Here is an 18,971-nt window from a genome sequence, read left to right on the forward strand (position 1 = left end):
ATTCTGTAGGAGTGAATGGTTGACTATATGTGGCGTGTGATTGACTGGCAACCGGTCCGGGGTGTACCTAGGCTCTCACCCAAAGGCATCCGGGATAGGCCCCAGCTCACCTGTGTCCATGAGAGCAAGCGCTATAAAAAAAATGATTAAAGTGCATGACAGATTATGTGAAACTGAGACATTGCATAATAATTAAAGAAGATAGCTTAAAAATTTATTGTGCCAGGTTTATGCAAGGAACCCCATTCATGTATTTCAGTCAACGGACAAACATAATTGCTATTACATTATACAAAAGAAACCCCAACACAATACACATCTGCAGTTACTTTAGCTATGCTAGAATTCTAGCATAGCTATCTCTGAAATGACCCAAGAAAACCATTTCATAACTTTCTAAACAGTAGGCCACAATGCTTATGATCTCGTTTGTTTCTGTTTCAACTTTTTGAATGTATTTTTTCCCATTCTATTCTTGGCTTTCATGGGTGTTTTTCTCTGGTTGGCCTGTTTCTTCTCAAATCTGCTCCCAGCCTCTTTCCCTGACTTTAGTACTTTCGTTTCAGCTGTCACGGGTGCCTCAGCCTCAGTCTCTCCTTCCATCTTGGCGACCTTTGCTTTTTTCGGTCCAGTCGGAGAGTTCTTTTTGCCTTTAGACTGGAAGTGAGGTGCTTTCTTGGCTGCTGTTCCGTTTGTTTTGGCCACATGTTTTGACTCGCCGGCCTTAGCAGGGACAACCTTCTTGGTCTTGTCTGCTTTGGCCACTTTATCATTAGGAGAATTGCTCACCTCTGTCGCCTCAGGAGCATTTGCCTTATCTTCTTCTATATTAGGGACAAAAAGAAGGTGATCTCTTTATCAACTCGTCCTTTAAAAGTCAGCATGTTGTGTGGTGAGAAGTATTTACCTCCCCCCGTGAGTTTAGTTGGAATCACGTTGGAGAATTTCTTAAACTTGGCCACAAAAAAGCCGTCCATGTTGTGCGAGTGGGGGTAAAAACGCCTGGAGAGCCGCAGAGAAGGGTGGAACCGACGCTCTTTGAACCTGGATGAATGCACAAATGTCAGTAACAATGATTTTGACTTCAGGGATGGGGGGCTACAGCAGTCCACAAACAGCGGACGTTAGGGATCAAGACGAAGAGTGAAAATCCGCGATTAACTGCAAACTATGATCCCAAAACCCTTTATCATCATTATCCTAATTTCAAACGTATCTTCAATTATCTTTAAAAGTAAATGGTGTACAGGTTATTTGATTTTTAAAAAATGTGCATGTTGCCTACACAACCCACAGAAATATCAATTGTCAAGTAAAACTTAGATGTCAGCTCAAGTATTTTAATAGCCACTTAGCAGAGCAAAAACAGACTCTCTGACTTCTCTAACGACACAGGTTAAACTTAGATCCTCTCCGACAGAACACTTGAGCTGTATCACTTAAACATACTTCATTGACACAAAATTTCTACATTCTTATTAGCCAGCACTTTGTCGTCATCTTGTGGTATTTTAGGCTGTTACAGAAATCATAAAAATACACAGATAACAGCAAATATGCTTAGCGGTCAGATAATTGTGACAGCTTTAAAAAGCAGAAAAGATTTGGCCAAAATGACTTCTAGTACTCACCTCTTGTTTGTCAAAACTGAACTGAAATACATTACTTAAATTCATGCAGATGTGAAAGGCCCACTTTGACTGTGTTTGCCTTGGACCACAGCACTGTGCCAGCCCACAAACTGTGACAGCATGGTGGATCACTTGCCTATGCTTTGATTAACAAGACAGCTAGCCAGACAGCTCGCTACACTACACTTCAAACGTTACTCGCAGTTATATGCTTCATTTTGGTGCCAAGCGGCGACCTGGCTGGCCACCGTGGGCTGCGCAGGCTTCTCTTTACCGATCGACTGCGAGACACGTGGCTGGTCCGCTCCCCACGTGAAAGCCAGTGAGCCGTTCCGCCCAGCCCGCAGCGAGCGGCGCTGCCTTTCCCCCTCGGAGGAAAAACCCAAGTGAACTAACGCACTCTCAGTAGCAGTGAGAGGAAATATATGATAACGATAAAATTACAAACCATCGGGGAAAAAATGCTCAGTTGGCCACACTGTGTAGGCTTGCTCCGCCCCAGTCGTCATGGTAACGTCCTCTTCATTTGTATGAGACAGAACCACCACCCCCAAAACGAGTGATTTGAACCAGAGTTTGCCAGGTGGATGTTAACTGTATTGTAATTATTTATCCTTTGTGTATTTTGACAGAAGAATATCAAAGTCCTTTTATTAAGGCACCTGGGAACTCTTAAATTGTAAAAAGGAATTCACAATATGCCTACTTTAAAATGTATAACCATAGTCAGTTTACCTGGTGAAGCCCTCCTTGCCAAAATCCAGTCCAGTGGGAACCAATTTGACATTCCTTTTCTTTAAAGCATAGTCCACCACCCATTCGTTCTCCTCCATCTGGCACAACACATTTTGTCACACAAACCAAACGTACATAGCACGTTCGTAGCACATGCAGGACACAAACCATTATGGAGCACGTGCAGTAAACCAGATAGCCTCCCGTTGTCGACTCAGCGTTGACAGAGTCAATGGCGGACAGGAGCAACTCTTTCTGCAAGTGGGCAGCGCGCTGGATGTCTGCTTCATCCTGTCAGGAAAGTCAAAGCATTATAAACACCATTGCTGCAACTAATCAAGACGAAGGGCCACATCAAATTACAAGAAAAAAGTTGCCGAAATGCAAAAAAAAAAAATTATATGCAAAAAGGACGTAATTTCACAAAAACGTTTTTGTCAAATTAAAAATGTTCTGGCAAAATTTCAACTTAAAAGTACAACATATTCATATTTAAAATTTTCTTTCTTGTAATAGTTCAACTTTTTTATCATAATTCCATGATTGTATACCCCTTACAATACAATACAATACAATACTCCTTCGTAGAAAGCCTTGCTGTAAAATTGTTTGTCTTAAAATACTGTACATGCCACATGATAAGCACTGCAAGAATTAAACAATGAATGGTGGGTTACCTTGCTGGTCTTCACAGCAGGGTCTTTAGCGATGACTCCTGTGCCTGAGCATGGAGCATCCAGTAGCACTCTGTCAAAGCCCCCCATGACCTGCATTTGAACAAGTCTTAGTACACAACTATAGGTGCAACTGTTTCTAAAAACATAGACGCGAATCACCTTAGGGAATTGCCTGCCGTCGTAGTTGCACACCGCAGTATTGGTGACCCCCAGACGGTGGATGTTGCCCACCACGCTCTTCAATCTGTCAGCGTTGGCATCATTAGCAACGATCACCCCTGTGTTTCTCATCAGCTGAGCTGTGGGAGGGAGAAGGCATTTGCATACACAGTTCAATATGTAAATGCATTTTCCAGAAACAATCCGATGAGATCCAATTCAAGAGCTGCTTTTATATAGTGTTCCCTAGCTATTTCAGAATCATCTTTATTTGCCAAGTATGTCCAAAAAACACACAAGGAATTTGTCTCCAGTAGTTGGAGCCGCTCTAGTACGACAACAGACAGACAATTGACAGAGAACACTTTTGAGACAAAGACATTGAGAAAAACAGTCACTGAGTAATAAAGGGTTGCTAGTTATCTGGTAATGCCGGTACAAACTTTTTATTTATTTATTTATTACAATTGTGCACAAAGATGCAGAGTCCTCTAGCACTAAGAGCAGTTTGAATGACTAATATAGCAATAGTCCGGTGCAATGACCATTGTACAAAGGGCGCCGAGACTTCAAGGGATTTATGCAGTTTAAAGTGACTAGTAGCGCGATAATCTGGGACAATGTTGATTGTGCAAATGTTGCAGATACTCCTCAGTCAGTGTGCAACTGGTGCAGATGCTACTCTGGCATGAGTGGCCAGTATTGGTCAACAACAGATATGCAAATAGTGCAGCATGGCGAGACTACTACAGTGAGTGCACGAGTAATATATAATTGGCCCGACAGAAATGTGACAACAAACTCAAGACAAAAAAATTGGCAGCATGTTGCAATGCAATTGTAGGTTAGCTGTTTAAGTTGATTGCAAGAGGGAAGAAGCTGTTGGAATGTCTGCTGGTTCTAGTTTGCATTGATTGGTAGCGCCTACCTGAGGGAAGGAGCTGGAAGAGCCAGTGACCGGGATGTGGAGGGTCCGAGAGGATTTTGCACGCTCTTGTCTTAGTTCTGGCAGCGTGCAAGTCCTCACGGGTGGGTAGGGGTACCGACAATCTTTTCAGCAGTTATGATTGTCCGTTTTTTGTAGCAGCACCAAACCTGACTGTGATGGAAGAACACAGGACTGACTTGATGACCGCTGTGTAGAACTGCCTCAGCAGCTCCTGTGGCAGGCCGTGCTTTCTCAGAAGCCGCAGGAAGTACATCCTCTGCTGGGCCTTTTTGAGGACGGAGTTGATGTTGATCGCCCACTTCAGGTCCTGAGAGACTGTAATTCCCAGGAACTTGAAGGTCTCGACGGTTGACACAAGGCAGCTGGACAGCGTGATGGGCAGCTAAGGTGAAGGATGCCTCCTGAAGTCCACGATCCTCTCTACAGTCCAGGTTGTGTCGGCTGCACCACAGCTCCAGCCGCTCCACTTCCTGTCGATATGCAGACTCGTCACCGTCCTTGATGAGGCCAATGACAGTGGTGTCATCTGCAAACTTAAGCAGTTTGCCAGCCAGGTGCGTTGAGGTGCAGTCGTTCGTGTAGAGAGAGAAGAGCAGCGGAGAGAGGACACAACCTTGGGGTGCCCCAGTGCTGATGCTGCATGTGGATGAGGTGGCCTCCCCCAGCCTGACCTGCTGTGTCCTGCTCGTCAGGAAGCTGTAAATCCACTGGCAGATGGCAGGTGAGACGCTGAGCTGGAGAAGCTTGGAGGAAAGGAGTTCAGGGATGATGATGTTGAACGCTGAGCTGAAGTCCACGAACAGGATCCTCGCGTAGGTCCCTGCACTGTCGAGGTGTTCTAGGATGAAATGCAGTCCATTGTTGACTGCATCATCCGCAGACCTGTTCACTCGGTAGTCAAACTGCAGGGGGTTCAGCAGGGGACCTGTGACGCTCTTGAGGTGGTCCAACACGAGACGTACAAAGGACTTCATGACCACAGATGTTAAGGCGACAGGCCTGTAGTCATTTAGACCCGAGATTGTAGGTTTCTTGGGGACTGGAATGATGGTGGAGCGTTTGAAACAGGATGGTACTTTGCACAGTTCCAGACATCTATTGAAAATCTGTGTGAAGACTGGAGCGCGCTGGTCCGTGCAGACTTTAAGGCAGGATGGGGACACAAGGTCTGGAGCTGCCGCCTTGTTAGTCTTTGTTGTTTGAAGGTGCGTCTCACATCCCGTTCACGGATGGTTAACGCAGAAGTCAGAGGTGTGATAGTGGTCGGTGGTGCGGCTGGGTGGGTGTGGGGTGTGAAAGTGTCCTTTTCAAATCTGCAGTAGAAGGTATTCAAGTCGCTGGCTACTGTGCCATTGTTCTCAGCTTGGGGGGATCGTCGCTTTTAAATATGTCAGCGATTGAAAAGCATGCCTAGACTGATTTAGAGTCGTTAGTTTTTAAATATAAAATGCTTAATTTGCTTTTGTTTTATCTGTGAGTATATATATATATATATATATATATATATATATATATATATATATCCACACACAATGTAGAGATCAGACCTCTGCCAAAGCTGAACAATCCTGAACATGATTGGATCACTTTCCCACTTGGCCCTAATGCAAGTGGATTGTGACGATGAAAGGTCACAGTACCAAAGTAACAAGAAACCTGTTGTCTAAATAATATTTATCTCTTGTATTAGATCTCATTGGAGGACAATGTAGGTGTATAATTCACTAAACCAGTTACCAATATAGGTGGTCTTTCCTCCCGGGGCTGAGCTCATGTCCAACACAGATTCCCCCTCCTGCGGCGAGAGTGCCATGACTGGCAGAAAGCTGGAGGCTCCTTGCAGCATATACTGACCAGACAGGTACTCTGGAGTCGCACCTGTGTAATAACATAGCGATAAACTTATTGAAAGGAAATATCCATGTGGACTTTAAATGTATGCATTTTATTATGCAGATCAGAGTTCACCATAGTTAACAGGAGGGTAAACTTACCAATAGGGACAGAGGAGTCGTAAACGACTAAACCCACTTTGGACCACTTTCCCAGTGGATCCAGGTTCACCCCTCTGTTGATCAGGGCCTAAAAAGCAAATCACTCAATAAGGACTTGAGTTGTGAGGTCACTGAAGGATATGTTTCTTTGTTAACATCAAACGATGACAACAAGACATTTTTGTGACGCCAGCAAGAGTCCATATTAGCATTGCAAAGAGGCGGTCATTTCCCTAAACCTTCCATAGATGATGAATTATGGAAATATTCAGTTTGAAAATTTCCCTGGGAATTAATGAGCCGTAAAGGTTCATTTATATATAAGTATATCATATACAAAAAACCACAAGAGCTTGCGGTTGGAGTGGCCTCTGTGTGCATGGCATTAGGGGATGTACAGTGCAAGGTAGAAAGTCAACTGAATTTGTATTAAATGTTTTAAGCAAGACTACAGTACACATCCAGCCTTAGAGTATTTTTGTGTAGTACTAATTCTGGTCAAAAGAACCCCATTTGAGGGCACTTACCTGAGCAAGGTCCCTCCTCCTTGTTTTTAATGTGTTTGTCCGAATAGTGACAGGTCTTTGAATTTCATTTGCCTCAAGGAAATCCACCAGCTGTTAGTGAGAAGAACATCCGTATTAAAATCTATCACGTGATTGGGTAATTCTTTTTTTTTTTTTTTTTTTTTTTTTTTTTGTCAAAAAAGGTGTCTTGGCTTACGAGTTTAATTGACTGAAAACCTGCCTATCTCAAATAATCTTTTCATATTTAATAGAATAGAAATGACAATCAATGCAAGCCCTAGATTGTGCTCCTTGTGGTGTGCGGGCCTTGGCCACCAGGGGGCATTATACTACAGACACACAGGAAGAACAGTTTGACAACTGACTCAGTAAGCTATAGTAATGTTAGTTGTTTTTCGCAGAGGATAAGGAATATATTACTGTGAGTATTGTTATATTGTCTGTCTACATCTGTTGCTTCACCATCTGTGCTCAAATATCCCTTGCTTTAAATCATGTCAATGCCATTATTTAGGCCATGTCTGCTGTTTTGCATTCTGCGTTAGCATTAAGCTAGCAGACTTTCCTAAGGCAAAGTTATATGGAGGTTTTAAATACGCAATGTGGAATCCTCTTTGTTTTATGTCTAGTTTGACAGTAAACAGCCTCTTTTTGATGATTGTTCACGATCTACCAAATTCCTGCAAATTTATGCTTGCAAGGCAAAGCAAGAAATTGTCCGAGAGACAGCCCATATCTCAAAAACACGCAAGTCAGGTCACCCTTAAGTCAAGGTAGCACCACTGTATTTGAATACGCACCTCCGAGAGAGGGAAGAGGTTGATGAACTTCTCGATGAGGAACCTGTTGTAGCTGTAGTAGGTGCAAAGATCCTTTTTCAACAGAGCAATGTACTCTCCTCGCTCTTTCCCTGGCTCTCTTTTGGACGTAAAGTTACAGAGGACGTCAATGTTGTCCTTTATTCTTTGGTGGACCGTCTTCAGGTCGACAGGCAGCACTCCTGTGTTGTACAGATGACAAACAGATAAAGAAGAAGAGGGTTTGAGTCATCAGTCAAAAAAACACTGTTGAGGTCAGGGGTGTTTAATTACTCAACTAAAGAGAGCACCAAGTGTTCATACTGTATGTACAAGTCTTGCATATGGTTAGATTTGGATACGCTCTTTTGATTGGTCGACGGAGAATTGATACTTCCTTGTTACAATGGCAACTGCCTCATAATGGCAGTTTCTTTTCCTGTATCCCCCCCCCACCCTCCCCCCCCCCGCCAAATTATAATGCAGTGTGATGGAATTAATTACTCCCGGCATAGGCTTCGGCACAACACTAATGACTGATGCAATGGTCTGAAAAGTACATACAAACACAAAAAACAACAAATGTCAAAATCTGCACTTGCTGCACAGCTGTAAGACCATGCCGATGTCTACCGTGGTGCCTAGAAACTCTAGCACCCCCAAACGTTGTACAATTTACCACTCGTTACCACCGCAAGTTAGAACCAAACCACCTGGTTTGGATAGTGGGAGGATGGAAACAGCCACTGGTGCTTTTTTTAATGGCTTTATTGAACAAAAACTGTATTTAAAAAAAATAATAATAATAATAAATAAACTTCTATTCTTACTGACGGCCTCAACTGACACCATTACTCTGCACACCCAACGGCTAAAGTTAAAGCCAGTAAATGCAGTAGCAACCCTTTGTACGTCCTCATTGGCTGACTTCCACGTCACTCAACAGCCCAGGGCCGCATTTTAAAGTGGCACTATGCAGGCCTAATAAACTGCATGTAAATTCAATACAGTGTTCCCTCGCCACTTCGCACTTCACGTTTTACGGCTTCAGTGCTTCACAGGTTTTTCCAAAATAGTCATAAAAAAAAAGAATAAAATATATATATATATTTTTTTTTAAATACAGCCATATCGGCAACCATATTGCAGAAAGACGCTTTGCGCGCGAGAGAAGGTTTCCCTGCAGGCCAAACAAAGAGATGAGTTGACTCAGAGGCTTTGTACATGCCTGTAATGCACTGTACATGCCACGGGCACTCATACAAGGCGTGTGATTGGTTCCCGGCGCAACATCGACCAATGAGAGCATGAGTGGATTTATCCCGTGAGCTGATTGGCTGCGCATCATCGCAGCCTCACCCAACACCTTCCCTTGTTGTGTCTCGCCAGTCTCGTCTACGTGTTTGACTGTCTCGCATACTTTATCTTAATGTTGTGTTCGTGATAACTTTTTCTGTTTAAGCGACTTTTTTGGATTAGTTAAGCCCTTCCAATGCCGCCCAAGCGCTGTGCCCCTGCGAAAGCTTCCTCCATGGCGCCCAAGAGGAAGAAGAAGGGGGGGCAAATCCTAATTCGCGGTTTTTCACCTTTCGCAGCGGGCTCTGGTCCCCATTAACCACGAAAAACAAGGGATCACTGTACACCACAGATGCTAACAAGCCTACCAAATGTGATTGAATAAACAAATCGCAAAGTATATAAAAAAATTTGGTTTCAAAGCTTGAATAATAAGGGCCACCTCAGATGCTGTGGGCGTGTCGAATGGATGTGCCAAAAGGAATCAAACATACTGAGGGGGTGATAGCTTATACGATGTAAAAGCACGTTAGGAGGCTCAACTTCAAAATTGAATGGTTATTGTGGACTATAATCATAAACATAAGCACACAAGTCAACTTATCCCCGTTGTTGGTGACATAATGTCACAGCTGAACACGGCACCTGACGACAGTAGGAGGTAGCCCAGGTAGTTAGTCGGCACTGCCCCATTCCAAGTATCAAGTTACCCGCGAAGCCATGTTGTCTCTTGTGAAAGTTTACAAAACTATCCGTTGTAAAATGTGCACTTCAGACTGGCGCTGATGTTCATCGCGCCACCCGCGTGTCTTTAAAAAGTCAATCCATCGCTTCTTATTTCCACATTTTTTTGGAAGCTTAAAAAAACATCACTAAGCTGTTCTGTAAATCAAGGCATCCAGCGAAGACACATTTCCCGAATGTAGCCATCGATAACTTGCTAACTGCACCTTTGAGTGGTAAGTGGGCCTTGTTATGGAAGCTAAGCACAGCTAACACTCAGCTGAGCAGCCAAACAAAAGGACGTCACTTCATCCTTATATAGTGGGGGAGGGAACTCGCGCTAGAAAGTATACGCCCCAGCCCAGTGATGTCATGCCCTGCCCACAAAATCAAGAAAATACAAACGGTGAAAAAGATGCTTTTAAGCTATATCTCAACAATCCAGCACTATATTGTTATAAGTCTTTGCATATGTTTTCAGCACTTGAAACATATTTAATGTATTTAGACAAAACATGGATATCTGCTTAGCGCCCCTTTAAAGGCAGGTACACGTTGAACGTCACAGCTACTATCGTGCAGGATATGTCGATGGTGACTCCAAGTTGACACAAATAATTGCTGAACCTCATGATATACTGATTGTTGGTAATACTGTGTATGCATTAAGATTTAAAATATATATATAAATAATAAAAAATTACTTCGCAGATTATGTCTATTGTGGGGGTGGTCTGGAATGTAACCCCCGTGATAAATGAGAAATTACTGTACCGCTTTGTGGAAACATGGCTGTAGTGGCAAGTGGCACCAAGATGAAAAAACAGGAGGCATCTATTTGAGCAGCGCGTCTACTACAAAGGCCGCTGTTGGAGTAGATTTGGTAATTACAAACAACTTAATGGAACTTACCTTCCTTCTCACTCTCCTCTGCCTCAGGAAGCCTGAACTGATCCAAGTCATCTATGTTGGTCTGTATAGTTTCTTCCTCATCTTCATCTGATTTCTTATCATCGTCTTGGTCATCGTCACCCTCCCCCTCGTCATCATCGTCGTCTTCGTCATCATCACTATCAAGCCCCATTGTTTTCTTCAGCTTCTTTTCCTTCTTGGCTGCACGCTCGATGGGAAGAAGCTAGAAAATGAAACAAACAGGAACAGGAATTAAGATGAATGTCACCCAAGTGAATGTGGGAACATTTCCAAAATTACTCAATCTTTCCATTTTTTATAGTGCTTATGGCAATAGGTTTTTGTTCCATCAAAAAACAAATTGTCCACTTGTATCTGCATCCATCCAATGTTTACATTTGTATACCTTCACCATTAACCCGCATCTGGGTAACTGCCCAAAGTGTGACATCAGTGCAAACATTATGATTGATAGAATGACGGTGGCGAGCCCACGGAGGGCCGGCTTGTGGGACGGTGGCAGCCGGCGTAGGCCGGGACGGGCGCTGCATGACATGGAGGTCCACCAGCGAGGGATGCGTCAGGAGCCGCGGAGGTGGGTACGAAGTGTCCATAGTCAATGTGTCCTGCAATTCACATTAGTTCCCGCTGCTAGCTGCGTTCTTCATCAACGCACGAGCCAAGCGATCCACCGCTAAATTGTCGCTCTTTGATCAGACTGGGTCAGCTCGTGCCTGGCTCCGAGGAGGGTGCTCGTTATTTTTTACTGTGACAAGACCACGACGAGGCATCGAGGCACTTTTAATGCCACAATATTGTGAATAGCGTTAGATCCCTACTGTTGATCAATTGTTGTAGTTTCTTTATACTCGTGCGGGCGGCGACCACGCTGACGTCACTGGGGCTATCCCCCGCGCAGTTTTTAAAATGTACTGCAGTTCCCCTCCAAGCCGGGGGTGTCGCTACGGCTGGTATTGGCTAGGACACCACAGGGTGCCGTTTCCTCTGCATTTTTTGGCCATTTCCGGTACTTTTACTTTCCGTAACAAGGAACAACAATGGCGACCGTGGAACAGTGTCTGCTAGAACAAATGGACCTAGATGACCAAATGATACGTTTAATTATGCTGCAAAATCGAACAAGAAGGTGGCGACGGCGGTGGTATGTGGAACCAAGGGGAACGCTGAGTGCATCATCACAGCATGTGACTAAAACGGACCAATCACGAGAGATGATCTCCGTGGCATTCTACGCGCAGCAACAATTTTTGCCATGTGCGTGTCAAGTGACTGACGCATTTGGCCACGCGTGCGTCAGTCACGTGATGCAATGCAGGCGTTGTCGGCCGCGCGAGGGCGGGAGTATACAGAGGCCTTTAGGCGTCGTCTTGGTCTCATGATGTCAAAATGGGAATAGCATGTTTGTTCAAGAACAGCACGTTGTGAAAAAACTACTGAAACACTGAACAGGTGGACATGTTGCATTTCACATACCTCCTCTCCGTCACTTTCTTCTTCCTCTTCAAGTGCACCATAGTCATCTACCATTTCTTCTTCATCATCATCATCATCGTCGTCATCCTCCTCCTCTTCCTCCAGTTGTGTGTTCATCTTTGCCTGATTCTTTCCTTCCTTCTTCGGCTGCATCTCTTCAACTTCTGCCTTTTCCTCTTTGTCGTAATCGTCTTCTTCTTCCCAGTGCTCGTCGCTGTCATCCTCACTGTCAGATTGATCCAGTTTGCGCTTCCTCTTCACCGGCTTCAGCCATTTACTGTTCTCATCAGTGAAGCCTTCAGAGAGAAAATAGGCTCAGTCATTAAAACAATAACCACTTACAGAATCATGAATTGAAAAAAAAAATACAAAGAATATAGAAATAATAATACATTCATGCAAAGACTTTCCATAACTTCTGCTAACATCCCAGGCTAAACAAATAGCAGTCATGAAGTATCACGTCAACATACTTCCTTAACATCAATTACTACTTTACTATTCACATGGCTTTGTTACCATCTTATGGCATCTTGGGGTGTTTCAGGAAAAGCACAATAATACAAAGAGATTCCCCAAACGTGAGCTTTTTAGTGAATATCTTAGAACAGGTTCCACAGAAAAACCGGGAAAAGGTAAATTTGTAAAAAAACTGGGGGTTCACTGTATAACCATAAATATATATGAATATTTACTTGTGAATAGGTGACAAGGTATAAATGACACTGCTGGGACCCATTGGTGACATTAAAATGCAATGATAGTAAACTGAAATTAAACACTAGTTATTAGTAACACTGTAGTTACCTTTCTTATCCTGCTCATCAGCACCCTCTTTAGCCTTTGTCAAATTATTGGCGACTCTTTTAGCATTCCTGTGAAAATAAATCATAAAATGAATGATGAAAATGCAGAAAACTATACATACATACATACATACTATACTGTACATTTATGTCATATAATCCAATAATGTTTTACCTTTTCCTGGCTCTTCTTGACTGACGTTTTGGCTCCAATTTATCTGCAGGCAGACAGCCAAAGTCAGTGAGAAGGATTTCAATAAGGGTTATTTTTATTTTGCACAACAACATACTCATGTACACATTTCGTATAGTATAATAATAATAATAATTAAAAAAGCACATAGTCACCATCTTTTATAAACTTGGCCAACTCTGTCTCCGCCCCTTGCTGCTTTCTGGCTTTCTTCCCAGGACCTCGCTTCACCTTGTTGGTGGGATCCAACTTACGGCCCATGATTTCACGCTACAAGGACACATTGAAAAAGACAAAAACGCATGCTCAGCACCTGTGCAAAGTAACAATAAATAAAGATGCACTTTTCCTGTTTGTGAATCTAAGGACAGATATTGTGGTTTGGCAAATGTTTTTTTTTTTGTGCGTTTTTTTTTTTTTTTAAATCACTGCATATAATATCTTATCAATTGTCACTTCACTGAGTTTTAGCCACTGGTTTAAATCCCCTTCCAACCATTTTCTATACGACAGGTGAGTGGGAGTGTATCACAGCTTACTGGCAGGGTACACCCTGGACTGGTCACCAGTATATCGCAGGTCATATATAAAAACAACAATTCACACTCACATTCACACCTATGGACAATTTAGAGTCTTCAATGAACATAACATGCATGTTTTTAGAATGTGAGAGGAAGTCAGAGTATCCAAAGAAAACCCACGCAAGCATGGGGAGAACTTCCAAGCCCCAGAGCTGAAATTTGAACCCAGCACTTGCAAAAATGTGAGGCAGATGTGCTGACCAACGCTTCACTGTGTTGCCCACCATCAAAATGGAAAAGAAATTCACTGTCACATAGCGACAAATAAAAAAGGTGAAAAGGAGAAAATGAACTTTAGCAACAGATTCAAATGTGTTTCTCATATTTTTGGTTACCTTATCTAGCATTACATCCATCCATCTTTCGTACCGCTTATTCTCACCAGGGTCACAGGCATGCTGGAGCCTATCCCAGCTGACTCTGGACGAGAGGCGGGGTACACCCTGAACTGGTCGCCAGTCAATCACAGGGCACCTCTCAACAAACAACCATTCTACCAGCAATTTAGAGTCCTCAATTAACTTACATTGCAAATTTTGGGGATGTGGGAGGAAACAGGAGTACCCGCAGAAAACCCACGCAGGCACGGGGAGAACATGCAAACCCCAAACAGACGGGGCCGGGATTTGAAACCCGGTCCTCAGAACTGCTAACCAGTCGCGCACCGTGCCTAACGTATACAATATTTGTGAAATTATTTTAAAAGTATATAATATACTGAGGTATCGGTATATTTGGTAACGTGGAGTAAATAAGTAAAAATACATTAGAATTCCATCACAAACTGCGTTAACGAAAATTAGCAATATCATCATTCCGTGACCACAATGCCCACATGTTAGATATTCACGTTACGTTGTCATTGACAACGTGGTTGTATTTTTACGATTTGACAGTCACAAGTGACCATTTATTGACCAGTTTAGACGCTTTAGCGGTTTGCAAAAATATGGCAGTAAATGGGAAGAATTTACGCAAACAGTGCACATTACTATGGCAAACATCATTAAAACACCAACCGAATTGTTTTCTATAAAGACAACGACAAAACTTACATTATATCCGACTTCTGATTTTAAGGACGGAAAAACGCACACGTGAATTCCCCGACTACACGTTGTAGAGGAACTTCCGGTGCACAAGACTGGCGTCATAATGTGACGTATTTTTCTGATAACACACGCACACGCTGCCTATTTTGGAGGCTCAGAAAGTACATATATTTTTAAAATAACTGTAAGTTAGTTTCATAATACCTAACTCAATCAATGACTGAGTAATGTAAAAGGGAAATACTTATTTGGGACTGCGCATTCCCGTAGTGACGTACACATCGTGCGACCGTTGGATAGTGGGCACAGGAGAAGGCAAGATGGCGGCCGCCAACGGGAAGAAGCGTGGCCTCGAACATTTGGACGAATATGAACCAAAAGCTGCCAAACATCTCCGCAGCCTGCACGATCGCATGGCGGAGAGGCGACTGGTTGTCATTCTGGAGGGCTCATCGCTGGAGACAGTCAAGGTAAAACTAAGGCCAAGTCCTACAGTTTGTTGCGTAGTCGTCATAGCTGCTTTAACTCAACTGGGGATAAAAAGGTTTTTTTGTGTGTTTTAACTGGTGCGAACAATACATTTGTTGTATTTAACTAAATTGTATGCACTACATCTTTTTCGTTAACTATATATACACCTTTAGGTAATTGGATGTGTTATGACATACTAAATTTGTGTTGAAGTAAATGAATGATTGCTTAGATGTTTTGAAATGTTTTCAAATATTACAGGTTGGCAAAACCTTTGAGCTGTTGAACTGCGACCAACACAAAAACATCATAATCAAAAGTGGAAGAAATCCAGGAAATGTTAGACCAGATATCACACATCAGGTAATAATTTTTATTCATCTCCATTTATACCCTAGGAGTGAATCTCAAAAGCATCATACGGTAATCACTGAATTATTATTATTATTTTTTAAATATATATATATATATATATATATATATATATATATATATATAGGGTATTTTGATAGTTTTGTATCCTGCAAATGAGTCAGCATTACTCTGACAATCGTAAACCCAATAAATATTGAGGTGGTTTCGGCAACACCGCCTTAAAGAAAATGGGGTCTTGGGAATTATAAACAATTAGCTGAATAATACTAACATGAATGATGTGGTTGACAAATTATGTTCTGCATGTGTGCGCATACATTCACACAAGCATTTTGCGATAATCTAAACATGAGATTTTCCTCCACTAGTGTCTGCTCATGTTGATGGACAGTCCACTGAACAGAGCAGGCCTGCTGCAGGTTTACATCCACACTGAGAAGAACGCACTAATTGAGATCAACCCGCAGACGCGCATCCCCAGAACCTTTTCGCGCTTCTGTGGCCTTATGGGTAAATGAAAACTGAATAAACATTACTTTTATAACAATAATTGGTCAAATACACTTGTACCTTGACTTTTGAGTGCCCCAACTCAGTTTTTCACGGTACGAGCCGTTGTTTGCTTTATTTATATAATTATATATTTGTGTTTGACTGTTTGTCCCATTCAATAAATGGCGGAAATTGCATCAGTGACTTTTTTTTTTTTCCTACTTTCACTCGATCAGCAGCGCGTCTGAAACCAGCTCACAATACAAAGCAAAATATCTAAAAACTCAAGTGTTGGGCACGTAAGTAGTGCTCCAACTAACGATTGAATAATCGATTAATCTGTTAATTTTTTTAATTCAATTAATTGGATGAATAAAATTTTTTTTAAATTGACATTCCTTTATTAAAAACAGGAAATTTCAGACTGACAATGCAGAAAATGCACAAACATAAATTGATTACGATTCAGTTACTCATTTGGTCCCTAACATGTTAGAAAATGTTTAAATTCTTTTCAAAGTAAAAATGTTTGCAAATGTCTTATTTTAATGAAAGAGTAAGATAATCGAGCTGCTTTATTATGTCAAATTAATATTTACTGTTGAGAGGCTGAAATTCCGATGATTTGTACAATTTTATGTTAAGGTCTTTAAACGATTAATCGATTATGAACAATTATCGATTTGATAATCGATTAGTTGATTAATTGTTGCACCTCTACTTGTAAGTTAAGGTCCCGCTGTATGAGTAAATGGAGTTCTTTCCACTTTTTTTGTCCACTTACAGTTCAGCTGCTGCACAAGTTAAGTGTGCGAGCGTCCGACGGTAATCAGAGGCTCCTGAAAATGATAAAAAATCCTGTGTCAGACCACCTGCCGCCCGGGTGCCCGCGCATCTCCACCTCCTTCTCCGCCGGAGAGGCCGTGTGCCCCCGCTCCGTGGTGCCAGAGGGGCCGGCGGCCGTGGTCATTGGAGCATTTGCACATGGAGCGGTGAGTCACAGTGGCCTTTTTTGGCATCTCCAGTCAGAATGTAGGCTTGTTTCACTCATCAGCATCTTTTACAGGTGAATGTTGACTACACCGAGAAGACCGTGTCTATCAGTAACTACCCGCTCTCTGCCGCACTCACCTGTGCCAAGATGTGCTCGGCTTTTGAGGAAGTTTGGGGTGTCTTGTGATAAACATTGGCCTGCTGCTGACTGGGCAGAAACACATCCACAAACCTTTTGTATAGACTAACTGCACACAGTGGAAGTGGTGCACCAAATTTCCCACACATGGACATTACATGGATCCTGTTTTTGTATGATGGTAATCTTATTACCCAGACATTTTTCTATAATGATGATATCTGCACAGAAGACTATCTTCTCCTGTTGAATCAATTTCAAGGAATTTGTGTTTTTAATAATACAAATGTTTAAATGTCTTTTTTTCATTGACTCCACAAGTCATTACATTCAACCTTTTTTTTTTTTTTTATATCCAGGTCCATAAAGGGTTTATGAGGAGCATTTTACAGGGAGGAATAAAAAGTACCTTAAGTACATAATGAATGTGTAATTTTTAAGTAAAGGGGCAGTTAAAAATACATTTTGAGCATGCCACACAGGTCTACTAATACTAGCACTCCATACTACAGGTGGGCATAGCAGAGTAACTCAACTGAGCAATTCAACTTTGTAATATTTTTGCTGATACAGCAATTACATATCTGCAGATAATCATCTTTAACAGTGCAATAGCTATATAAAGAAAACGTTCTATGAATATAAAACATTGAATATACTCGATTAATCGTTGAGACCTTGTTTAACTTAAAATTGTACAAATTTAAGTCTCTAAACATTAAATATCAGATTTCTGTAGCCCTCCGTAAAAGCAGATTAGTCCAATATAAAGTTGGTATTTTTTGTTCAGGAGCAAGCAGAGTACTGATACATTGATAAGAACAACAGGAATTAAGACAAATTTAGTGTCAGAAATGCCAAATCGTTCTGCAGTCATTGGAATATATTTTATGTGTAGAAGGTAATACAGCCACATAAGACATGTTTTCAAACATAATTTAGCAGTATTGACAGTAAAACTAGGAGAATACTGAAGATTCACATGTTAAAAGTTACATTTGTAATACATTTTCAGTCGTGGCCTCATACTGAGCTACCACAGAAGCATAAACCCTAGGTTCCCAATTGTTTAATATTCAGCTTGGAAAGGCACATACAATCGACAAAATGTTGGGGAATCAATCAAGAGACTCCTGAGAAGCATACCTCCATACCTAGTGTAATGCAAAGATTTTGAATGTTCAACAGCAACTAAAAAGTTTAAATTTGAGAAAATTCTGAAGTACTTCCTGAGTTAGCTAAAGTCCTCCATCTTCGACTTCCGCATAGGGCGCCCGTTGCGCCAATCAAACGGAATCACTTGTCATTTGATTCCTATTCACCAATCAGACGACACAAGACAGTCACATGACTATGCGCGTAGCCTTTGCGAGCCAATCAAATTAACTCATTTTGGGGGGGGGGGGGGGGGCAGCCATGCGAGTGTGTTTACAGACTAAAAAACAACAGGTTTGTCATGTAGCTCTTAAATTGTGACTGCCCAAACTTGGATATTTCAGCCCACTTCTAACTTGAGAAAACACCTTGCGGTAAATTGCAGATGTTTCTATTGCTGTTTTGGCAACATTAGCCCTATCCTATGGTGTCGCGCACACACACAATCACTAAGTCTGAAGCAAACGGCTTCATCATGAAATTATTTAAGCGAATAAAGCAAATAATGTTTCTGTAGGGCCCAATGCAAGTGTTGTTGGTTTTTGGGCAGTTAAAAATTTAAATGGTGGCAGGTGTGTGTCGACTCCAATATAATATTATTTTTTAATTTTATTTGATGTTCAGGTTCGGATTGAAAAAATAAAAATCAGAAGTCACTCACAAGTTACTCCTTACTTGAGTTGTTTTTTCATTGAGTACTTTCTTACTCAAGTAAATATTTAAATTAATACTTTTTACTTTTACTTGAGTCATATTATTCTAAAGTATAGTACTCATACTTGAGTACAATATTTGGCTACTCTACCCACCTCTGATA

At 41.8% G+C, this 18,971-nt stretch overlaps 2 protein-coding genes across 2 annotated transcripts; one reads left to right on the forward strand and one right to left on the reverse strand.

Annotated features, from left to right (window-relative positions):
* Window positions 1-192: 192 nt before the first annotated feature.
* nop2 (NOP2 nucleolar protein homolog (yeast)) lies at window positions 193-14,598 on the reverse strand. Its single transcript, XM_061674432.1, has 16 exons — window positions 14,533-14,598; window positions 13,049-13,163; window positions 12,876-12,918; window positions 12,702-12,769; window positions 11,895-12,190; window positions 10,401-10,623; window positions 7,473-7,672; window positions 6,673-6,762; window positions 6,146-6,233; window positions 5,889-6,029; window positions 3,203-3,342; window positions 3,044-3,133; window positions 2,535-2,657; window positions 2,367-2,464; window positions 908-1,044; window positions 193-824 (listed from the first exon to the last, which is right to left on the reverse strand). The coding sequence occupies exons 2-16, from the start codon at window positions 13,152-13,154 to the stop codon at window positions 418-420; spliced, it is 2,250 nt and encodes a 749-aa protein (XP_061530416.1). The 5' UTR covers window positions 13,155-13,163; window positions 14,533-14,598; the 3' UTR covers window positions 193-417.
* A 236-nt stretch (window positions 14,599-14,834) lies between these two features.
* On the forward strand, window positions 14,835-17,300 carry emg1 (EMG1 N1-specific pseudouridine methyltransferase). Its single transcript, XM_061675659.1, has 5 exons — window positions 14,835-14,999; window positions 15,262-15,363; window positions 15,744-15,885; window positions 16,654-16,859; window positions 16,934-17,300. Exons 1-5 carry the CDS (start codon window positions 14,850-14,852, stop codon window positions 17,045-17,047), a joined length of 714 nt encoding a protein of 237 aa, XP_061531643.1. The 5' UTR covers window positions 14,835-14,849; the 3' UTR covers window positions 17,048-17,300.
* Window positions 17,301-18,971: the final 1,671 nt, after the last annotated feature.

This window comes from Phycodurus eques, chromosome 4 (assembly GCF_024500275.1).
Source record: "Phycodurus eques isolate BA_2022a chromosome 4, UOR_Pequ_1.1, whole genome shotgun sequence".
NCBI lineage: Eukaryota > Metazoa > Chordata > Actinopteri > Syngnathiformes > Syngnathidae > Phycodurus > Phycodurus eques.